Here is a 10,921-nt window from a genome sequence, read left to right on the forward strand (position 1 = left end):
GCGGGTTCGTGCCCCGGTCCGGGAAGATCCCACATGCCGCGGAGCGGCTCGTCGCGTGAGCCATGGCCGCTGAGCCTGCGCGTCCGGAGCCTGTGCTCCGCAGTGGGGGAGGCCGCAACAGTGAGAGGCCTGCCTACCGCAAAAAAAAAACCAAAAAAACTTTCTCTTCATTGTAATGCATAAATAATAAATAATGCTGTATACGTTATGGAATAATAAAAAGATTCAGACACTGGTCAATGATATGTTGGCAAGATAAGGCATCTTTAATATACTTAATAATAAACATAAAGCCATTTAGAATTTGAAGATAGTTAACAGTCTTTACTTAGGGCAATGGCATTTTCCTTTGTCCATACACTATTTTCCTGGCATTTGCAAAGTAGAGGAGTCTAGAGTATACAGAGAGGTCAGGGAAGAGACTCAGACAGAGAGCTCGTCTCAAGGCCTCCCCACTATATTTCCCCTTCCTCCTCCCTAACACTGACTGAGCATCTAGTATGTGCAAGGTAATGTGCTGTGTGCTTTTCAAAAATCTCATTTCATGGGGAAGGTGGCGTCATCCCTATTTTACAGATGAGGAAGTCTGGACACGTTAAGTTACCCACCCAATAAACCACAAATAAAACCCATGTAGGTCTGAGCCCAAAGCCTGAGCTTTTAATCACTGTGAAATATACTGCTTTAAACTGATTTCTGGCTAGTAGTACTACAGGATAAACTGGCTGAGAAATCATTTAAGTGGCTAGAGACTTCCCTTTTAGATTACTAATACAAGAAGCATTTATAAGAAAGGATTATGTGTCATGATTTTTTTCTTTTTCTTGTTTGTCTCTTTTCCACATAGCAGGATAACCCTGCTTTTGCTCTAAAAGCCTCCTGCTCTCACCATTACATTCAACACTATCTCTATTAGGAAAATCTAGGTCAAGGCCAGACTACTATGTTTACTATTATTATATAAGACTGGTGCTTTGATTTACTGTGAATGTCATAAACCAGGCCACCCATTTCCTTAAAAACTCTTCATACTTAGTTTGAATAGATCCTTAGAAGCATTCAAGCACTTCAAACTCACCGTATGAATATTTCATTCCACAGAATGCCTTGGAGTTTCTTAACACCTGTTCCTTACACTCACATTTACCTACAGAAAGTAAATGAAATTGGTGTTAGTTATTTAGAAAAAAAGTAAAACAAAACAAAACAAAAAACAATCACAAGTAAATCCAAGTGGCATAACTCTTTAAGACTTGAGTGATTCATATGACATAATCCATAAGAAACCATGAAAAGTCACTCAAAAGAAATAGAGTCATTTTTTGAATTAGTTATCATCCAATAAAGTATTGACCTAAGAGAAATATAGAAATGTAGAAACAATGATATATTTTAATGCTTGTAATTGATGTTGTGATAAATATAGTCTGGATTAATATTCCATGCTAATGGAATGGAACAACTGGATGGTTAACCTATAGGAAAGACAACTGTTTTCTTACAATTAATGTTCACCACAATAAAAATCAAATCAAATCAGATCATTGAGAAATCCTTTGAAGGTAATGCTATCCAATTTAAAAAATATTTATTAGGCACCTATCATGTGCAGGACATGATGCTATATACTTCAGAGTATATAAAGATGAGCAAGATAACAATTCTTGCCTTAAGGCTTATAATTCAGTAAGGTGAATAAAGCAGGTGTGTAAACAGTAATAAGTGTTCTAGGTCAGTTACAATATGCTTGGATGGGAAGGCCATATATTTGGGAAGATGGAAAAAGGCTTCATGGCTGAAGAACGATTTGAAGTCGACTTTGAAGAATAACTAGGTTATTTTCTCCCAACAGTTAAAATTGTGTATTACAATTATTATGTATGAAAGATTTGCCAGAAGAAATCTTTGGAAGACTTTCAAAATGCCTTTGTACATAGTCTATAATAGCATTCTTATACTTATTTATGTACCTGTTTCCTCTCTAGACTGTGATCCTTGAGGACGATGGTTATGTCTTATTCATCTTTATATTCTTAAAGCCCAGAATGGATAGGATTTTCATTCTTTTTTTTTTTTTTGGCCATGCCGCTCAGCTTGTGGGATTTTAGTTCCCCGACCAGGGATCAAACGTGGGCCCTCGGCAGTGAGAGCATAGAGTCCTAACCACTGGACCACCAGGGAATTCCCCAGGATTTTCATTCTTACTGATTTAACAATTAGATATAATTCTACCTCTTCCCTAACCCCTCCCCTCCTACCCTCACACATTGCATTTTATAGGCACTGAGTGGCATAACAGCAGGTAACATTTACTGGGGAGCACTTACTACATGCCAGACACTATTTTAAGTCTTTTACATTTATTTACTCATCTAAGATTCTAACAAATAGAAATTTGACAGGAATACAGAGATAAAAGGATGAGCAAAGAAATGTAAGAGAGAAAGGGGAGAGAGTGTTCATGGAAGAACCAGTTGTTCTGTTTATCCTGGGTACAGATTGAGTTGAGAATAATAGAAGGTATCATGGAGGACCTTGATTGATATGCAGTTAGGGCCTGAATTTAATTTGTTAGATAAGGGGAATTTTCAAAGCTATCAGCTTAAAGAAGTTACATGAATTTAAAAATATATATATGAAAATTAATCTGGCATTACTGTACCAAAACTATTGGAATGGAGAAAAAAATGAAGGCAGGGCCCAGTTAGAAACTAGTGAAATTGGTAACACACAACAGTAACTAAACTGAATACCAACTATAAGCCATAAACTTTATAAGGAATTTTATCCATATGATCTTATTTAATATTTACAATAAGGTTATGAGATAGGTACTATTAACAAATGAAAAAAGGAAGGCTCAGAGAGGTTAATTAGCTTGTTCAAGGCAGCATATAGCTAACAAGTAGAAAAGCCAGATTTTAAGCCTGGGTTGGGGAGAATCTGAAGCCCCCGATCTTTCCATTGTACTGTCTTTCTAAGGCAGATGGGATGTGGGTCTGAGAGGTGGCCATGGGTGTAGATAGGAAGAAATATCAAGGGATGCTGCAGAGTTAGGGTCTACAGGTCTACAAATCCTGTCACTGGATTGGATGAGGACAAGCATTCAATTTTATGAGGAAGCATAAAAATGTACTTGACATTTTCAGCCAAGGTGACAGAGAGGATTGTAGTTTCACTAACAGAAATAGGGAAGTTAGGAGAAGGAGAGCATTTTAGGAGTGTATTAAGGTTTTTTTTTTGTAGTAATCAATAGTCTAACTTAATTATTGAAAGTTTATTGAGTAGCTCATAGAAAGGAGAAAAAGCCGAAGAGCCAGAACTCTGAAAGGACAAGAAACAAGAGAGCGCCAGAGATCTATTGGGCAGTCTCTTTATGGCTTTGCCATTGGAATTATGAACTCTAATCATTTGCAGAATTTGTCACTTTCAGCTCAAGATTTAAATTCTAGGGACAGAACATCTGATTGGCCTCTCTAAGACTGTATTAAATGGCAGAAGAGTGGTTCCCCAAAGAAAAACTGGGTTGAGCTACCACAGAAATAGCAAGAAAGAAGGGGAAATGGATCTGGTCAGGCAAAAAACAACAGAGGTCTAGTACGAGGAGAATATAATGAATTAGAGTTGCTGACAGACATACAAGTGGAAATGAGAGTGTGACTCTGGTGAGACTGGGTAGGTAGATATGGAAAATGGAAAATATTGACGTATTGGCTCTAGCTAAAGTTTCTTGAGAAACCAGAACAAGATCTGCAAGTAGAAAATCACAGTGGAATTAAATAGTGGGAGAGATAAATCAAAGATGCTTAAAATGAGCTGTTGTGATTTGTTAAATAATATTGCTTATCATCTAAACAAAGCAGAGGATTGCTCATTCAGAAATTGTAGCAACCTGAGTGGACAGCTCACGGCCTTTGATGATTCCACCAAAGCAAGAGAGTATGGTAACTAACATGCATATCTTACTCCTCAACATAATGCTCTTCTCTGTAGTCCTTGAGTCTATAAGAACATGAGTAGGGAGGGACAATATTGGGGTGGGGGAGTGGGAGGTACAAACTATTGGGTATAAAATAGGCTCAAGGATGTATTGTACAACATGGGGAATATAGTGAATATTTATAGTGAATATAGTAATAACTGTAAATGGAAAGTAACCTTAAAAAATTGTATAAAAAGAAAAAAGAAAAAAAATTTAATAAAAAGAACATGAATAAGTCTGTTACTTGAAGACCTTTCCTTGGCTGCTTTCCAATGATCCCTTTTCATATGTTAAGAAATCAGACATTAATATTTGCTTTTGAATAAATCTTTTTTTGATTAGGCTTCAGCCCAGATGTGTTTTCTTAAAAGAAATTTGGAAGAAGAGGAAAACCTATTTAGTTATACTGGGTTGTTAGAACGTTTCAAAAAAAAAAGTATTGTTTATAGTTCTCTGGTACTAGTTAAAGCCAGTTTTGTTGAACAGGAAGTGAAATTTTACATCTGATGCTCTCTACCCCACAAGAAGTGGTAGAAATTAAGAGTATCTTGGTATAGAGCATTATATTCCTAGTTATGGAAACTTATGGCCGGTAAATAGGTAGGTAGGCACATAGATTTGAAAATGAACCACAGTGCTTAGAAAACTGATTATCACTTTTCTGTTGAAAAAGGTGCCCAGGGGCACTATTTTATACCCATTGGGAATATTGCTGTAGCAGGAGACTGAACAGTCTCTTCCTCAATCCGGAGCTCATCCAGATGAATTTCAGAAACTCTCTGGGGACATCATAGACCTAACAGCTGTTGTGGATGTGAGAGTCTGGAGTTAGTCTGATGCCAGCACCGTTATGTACTTCATTAGTGTGCTGCCAGCTCCCTCCCTAGTAACATGATGATTGGCTTAATGAATGTCTTTTATGGCACTAGAACCTTGATTTTTACAGATTTGGCTTGGCAGACAAAGTTGGAGAATTCTGAAAACGATTGTGTTAGAAAAAGAGAAGAAATCTTTCAAAAGTGGTTATTAAAGCTAACATCATAGAATTCAGACTACGTAGCATTAAGGCACAAAATTAATGGGAAAGATTTTTCCTCTTCAAATGCTAAAAAAGATAAATATGACAACTTCATATTACCTTATCTTTCCCACCTTCTTTCCTGTTGTGAATTAAAATGAAACCAATTAGGAAAATAATCATAAGATTATGTTAAGTGAAAAAAACCCCATGATACGGAATTGCAGATACCAAGTGTTTCTATAATTTGAGTTCTTGATTCTTGAAAGGTCCATAAATTCTCTATGAGAAGGTATTAAAACTGTGGTTTCTTACTCTGCTTCAGCCACACTGGCCTCCTTGCTGTTTCCTAAATAAGCCAGGTCTATCTAGTCTCACCTCAGGGTTTCTGTACTTGCTGTATCTCCTGCCTAAACTCTCTTTCCTCTGTTATCTGTATAGCTCACTCCCTTACCTTCCTCAGGTTTTTTTTCTCAAAAGTCCTTTCATAGGACTTTTCTGATCACCCCATTTAAAAGTATGTCCCTCTCAAGTATTTCTTATCCCACATCCCTCCTTTATTTCTCTATTATATTAAACATCATTAAATATTTTACTTGTTTATGAGCTGTCTTCCTCTGCATGAATGTGAACTCCCTGGAGACTGAGGTTTTTGTCTGTTCAATTACTAGATTTACAGCACTGGCACATAGTATGAGTATTCAATAAATATTTGTTAAATGAATGAGTCTATAAAGCATTCCTACAAATTAGTAAGAAAATTACAAATAGGAAATTCACAGAAAAAGAAACCTGAAAGTCCAAGAAACCACGAAAAATTACTGATCAGGAAAATGCAATTAAAATGGCAAGATCCCATTTCACACCCATCAGATTGGCAAAAATTTAGAGGTTTGATCACATCAGTTTTAGAAGTCCAATAAATATCGAGTGAGTTAAACTGTGCCTGAGTTAACGAGTTAGAATACTGCTTGGCCCCTTGTATGTGCTATATAGACATTTGTTAAATAAGTACAAAGTACTTATTTGTGAGGATGTGGAACAACAGGGTGTCATACTTTGCTGGTGGAATGCAAATTTATGCAACCACTTGAGAGAGCTATTTGGCAATAAATAGTAAATTTGACAATAAGCACACTGTGACCCAACAGTATCTAGATTGTACCTTAGAACAAGGGTCAGCAAACATTTTCTATAATGGAACAGATAATAAATATTTTAGGCTTTGTGGCCATGGGGAAAAATTAAAGATTTTATGTAGGTACTTATATAACCATTTGAAGTAACCATTTAAACCTTAGAGCAGGCAGCGTAGCCTGTAGAAAAGTAGATGGCAGGCCACATTTGGCCTGAGGGCTGTAGTTTGCCAGCCCCTGATCTAGTGAAACTCCTTCTCAAGTACACACTATAACACATATAAGAGAACATTCATGGTAGCATTATATATAATAGTGGAAAATTGGAAATTGGAAATAACCTAAATGGCAAACAACGGGAGAATACAGTGTTATATTCATATAATAGAATGAATAAATCTAAAAAAAGTACACATTTAACTAAAAAAAAAAAAATTTAAAGGGTAGGTAAGTTATCATGCACATGAGATTTTTAAAACATTACATAAATATATAAATATATTAATTATATACTATTTAATATATATATATATAGTAAAATAGTAAAAATGTGAAAATGGATGATGAACACCAAAATTCAGGTTAGTGGTTATTCTGTGGAGTAAGGAAGGCTAGTCAATTTGCAGATTGGTACATCAGGGGCTTCAAATGCATCTGTATAATTTAAATGAAAATATGAGGCAATTATGGCAAAATTAAGATTTGATAACACTAGAAGATGTTCATATGGGTGTTCATTTCACTTTTTTTTTTTTTTTTTTTTTTTTTTTTTTTTTTGCGGTACGCGGGCCTCTCACTGTTGTGGCCTCTCCCGTTGCGGAGCACAGGCTCCGGAGGCGCAGGCTCAGCGGCCATGGCTCATGGGCCCAGCCGCTCCGTGGCATGTGGGATCTTCCCGGACCGGGACACGAACCCGCGTCCCCTGCATCGGCAGGCGGACTCTCAACCACTGCGCCACCAGGGAAGCCCCATATCACATTTTTGGTGTTTGTCATGTTTAATAATAAAAAATATTTTAATATGTTATTTTAAGTTTTATTTGGATGATTTGGTGAGCACTTTACAACCAAATGCTGACAACAAGATTTCTTGTCCACATTTGTATTTGTGATATGATTTAAGTTGATGCTAAATAGAACCACTTGAGTTTCTATGAGAAAAGAATAGAGATAGGATGAACACAGAATTTATGTGTTCACGCCAGTATCACAGCATGCTCCTCAAATGACAGAACAGGTAAACATCATAGGAAAATTAAAGCAGAATAAAGAGTAGTATAGACTTGATAAACTCAAGGAATCATATTTATGTAGTAAACAGTGTTTTGGCTTCAGTAAAAATCATTTTTCATATTCAATTAATGTTAATTTGAATTTTATTAGTTTTATTTGGCTTATATTTAGTTTGTAAAATTATTTTTGTTTTATAGTTGGATAAAAGCTTTAAACATAAGGAGTTCACAGCTAGCTTTTGCTTTGTACATACTGAGTTACACTAGGTCTGTAAGAATGTTTTTCCTTTAAATGAATCTGTACATTTCCATTGAGTTAGCTCTCAACTGTGTAAAACAGTATATTTTAGAGAGAGGAAGGGACTTCCCTGGCGGTCTAGTGGTTAAGATCTCGCCTTCCAATGCAGGGGGCGTGGGTTTAATCCCTGGTCGGGGAGCTAAGATCCCACATGTGTCGTGGCCAAAAAACAAAACATAAAACTGAAGCAATATTGTAACAAATTCAATAAAGACTTTAAAAATGGTCCACAGCAAAAAAAAAAAAAAAAAAAAAAAAAATCTTAGAGAGAGGGAAACACACCAAAGTATTCACAGTGGGATAGTGAGATTTGGGGTTTTTTTTTTACTGTGATATTCTGCATTTTCCAAATTTTCTGTACTAATTACATGTTATTCTAACAATCAGAAAATAAACAAAAGCTTGTTAAATACTATTTAGCTATGTTTAAGCGTTTTATACTTATGGGGTTCACTACTTTGTTAACCTTAGAACTGTAGTTCCCCTTATAAGATCCAAAATCTGTTCTCTGGTTTGTCATGAATCACTGTTACTCAAGACCAGACCCAGAAACATGACTAGACCCAGTAATATCTATTGTCTCACCTGAATGTCGAAGTGCAGAAAATCCTTGCTCATCCTCCCACTCCCAGGTTGGTTCACTCTTATTGTGCATGGAATGGAAGTTAGGAATTTCATGATGCCAGTCTATGTCTGTGCTGCTAATAAAATAGAAAATGATGAAGAACTTATTAAGTAATTTCTTAGAACTTGAATGAAATGAATATATTTCTAGAGATTTAAACCTTATTAGCTACCTTCCCATCCTTTCACTTTTCAGAAATAAATAGTGTTGTAAAGGGCTTATTGTTAAAAAGAATAATTTATTTTGCAGAATGAACCAGGCCATCTCTAGAATCTTACAAGAACAAATTACTTGACTCTGCACTTTGACAAAAATTTTTTAAAGAGATGTGCAAATACATCTTTACTCCACTAGCGGCATGCAACGTTTTCCAAATCACTACCAGATCTTCACAATAATCTGAAAGACACAGAGGTGAGAGCAAGAGCCATGCACATTCACCTGCTGATGCAGTCTCCTGTGAGAGGGTCGCAGCTCCCTGCGCAGTCACAAGGCCTGCAGCCATAGTCTCCGAAGCCCCAGTATCCCACCATACACCTGTCGCAATGTGGCCCTGCCACCCCAGGCTTGCAAGGGCAGTCACCGTTGCTGGGGTCACAGAAGGTCACTGAGCTGAAAGGAAGGACAGCTGATCCAACTGGATGACAGGAACACACTACAACAGAGAGGACACACAAGGACCAATGAGTGACCTGATTATCTGTGGAGATTAGGCCCAGCCATCCCAAACTGGCTTCCCTTCACCACACAGCATATCTCTGAGGCTCCTCCTTTACCCACTTGGTGTATGCGCAATGAATGAAAGCTAATTAAATGACAGATAAGGAGATATCATCAGAAAAGCACATCTGCTGCTAAACCACCTAATTTATCCTAAAATTAAAGACATTAAATATGAATGGCTTTTGTTTGGGGTGATGAGAATGAATCAGCAAAGAAAACAAAGAAGGAGCAGTTAGTGAGAGGGGAAAAAAATCATGAGCACATGGTGTTCTGGAAGCCAAACAAAGTTTCAAGGAGGTGGACGACATCAACTGTGTTAAATGCTGACAGGTCCAAGAAGATGAGGAACAGGAATGGATCATTGTACTTGACAGCATGAAGACCACCGGTGTCCTTGACAGGAATAGTTTCAGTGTAACAGTGAGTGGCGCACCTCACTGAAGAAAACTCAGGAGAGAATGGGAATAGAGTAATCTGAGCATGAGAACAGACAGTTCTGTTGTGAGCTTTTCTGTAAGGGCACAGAAATGTGGTGGTAGCTAATACCGAATGGATATATGAACTGAAGTGAAGGTTTGAGTTTTTGTCTGTTTTGATTGTTTTAAGATGGGGGAAATTACAGCATGTTTGATGTTGATGGAAATGGTCCAGTAGAAAGGGAAAAATTGATGAGTAGAAGAGAGATGGGAGAATTTTTAAAGGGATACTCAAGTGAGGAAAAAAAGGATGGGATTTGGTGTAGAAGAGGAGGTGTTGGGCTTGGGTAGGAGCATGATTAGTTCATAGTAATAGGATAGAAGGCAGAGCATATGGATACAAATGCAGGGAAGTGAATAAATGCAGTGGTGGGAGCTGGTGGGATTTTTCTTCTGATTGCTTGCATTTTTTTTTTTTTTTTTTTTTTTTGGCTGTGCTGGGTCTTCGTTGCTGTGCCCGGGCTTTCTCTAGTTGCAGCAAGTGGGGGCCACTCTTCGTTGCGGCGTGTGGGCTTCTCATTGCAGTGTGCAGGCTTCTCATTGCAGTGGCTTCTCGTCGCGGAGCACGGGCTCCAGTAGTTGCGGCATGTGGGCTCAGTAGTTGCAGCGTGAGGGCTCTAGAGCATGCAGGCAGGCTTCAGTAGTTGTGGTGCGTGGGCTCAATAGTTGCAGTGCGCGGGCTCAGTAGTTGTGGCGCACGGGCTTAGTTGCCCCGCAGCAATGTGGGATCTTCCCGGACCAGGGATTGAACCCATGTCCCCTGCATTGGCAGGCAGATTCTTAACCACTGGACCACCAGGGAAGTCTCCTGATTGCTTGTATTTTCTGGATGAAATAGAAAGCAAGGTCATCAGGTGAGAGAGATGATGAAGAATGGGAGTGGGAGAGTGAATGAGACACTTAGGAAGTGAAGTATAATTGCCAGCAGCATAAAGGCCACCTTTTGAGGTTAGTAGTCATCAATTTATAGTGACCCCAGATAAAATGATAGGTTGTTTCTCCAACCCTATACAACTGGGAGAGTTCAGGTTTGGTATAGGAAGAAAGCTTAATTTGATTTGTTGAACGTTTGTGTCCCCCCCGCTTCAAATTTGTATGTTGAAGCCTAATCCCCAATGTGATGGTATTTAGAGGTGGGGTGCCTTTAGGAGGTTTGGATACAATTTGGGGGAGATGAGATTGGTGCCCTTATAAGGGAATGAAGAATGCAGAGCTCTCTTCTTTGTGAAGGATGTGAGGCAACAACAGAGGTTGGCAGTCTGCAACCCAGAAGAGAGCTCTCACCAGAACTGGACCATTCTGGCACCATATTGCGGACTTCAACCTCCAGTTATTTCTCCAACTGTGAGAAATAAACATTAATCTTTTTTTTTTTTTTGGTACGCGGGCCTCTCACTGCTGTGGCCTCTCCCGTTGTGGGGCCTGGGCTCCG

General features: G+C 38.2%; 1 protein-coding gene across 2 annotated transcripts in view; it reads right to left on the bottom strand.

Annotated features, from left to right (window-relative positions):
• NTN4 (netrin 4) overlaps positions 1 to 10,921 on the bottom strand; it is a 109,125-nt gene that overhangs the window by 8,875 nt on the left and 89,329 nt on the right. Inside the window, exons 6-8 of one of the 2 annotated variants that reach the window (XM_024127424.1) lie at positions 8,732 to 8,945; positions 8,251 to 8,363; positions 1,079 to 1,147 (exon numbers count right to left, since the gene is read on the bottom strand). In XM_024127424.1, the coding sequence (XP_023983192.1) occupies positions 1,079 to 1,147; positions 8,251 to 8,363; positions 8,732 to 8,945 (396 nt within the window). Of the gene's footprint in view, positions 1 to 1,078; positions 1,148 to 8,250; positions 8,367 to 8,731; positions 8,946 to 10,921 lie in introns of both variants that reach the window. The other variant, XM_007125127.4, reaches the window with a different exon arrangement.

This window comes from Physeter macrocephalus, chromosome 6 (assembly GCF_002837175.3).
Source record: "Physeter macrocephalus isolate SW-GA chromosome 6, ASM283717v5, whole genome shotgun sequence".
In the NCBI taxonomy this organism is placed as follows: Eukaryota; Metazoa; Chordata; class Mammalia; order Artiodactyla; family Physeteridae; genus Physeter; species Physeter macrocephalus.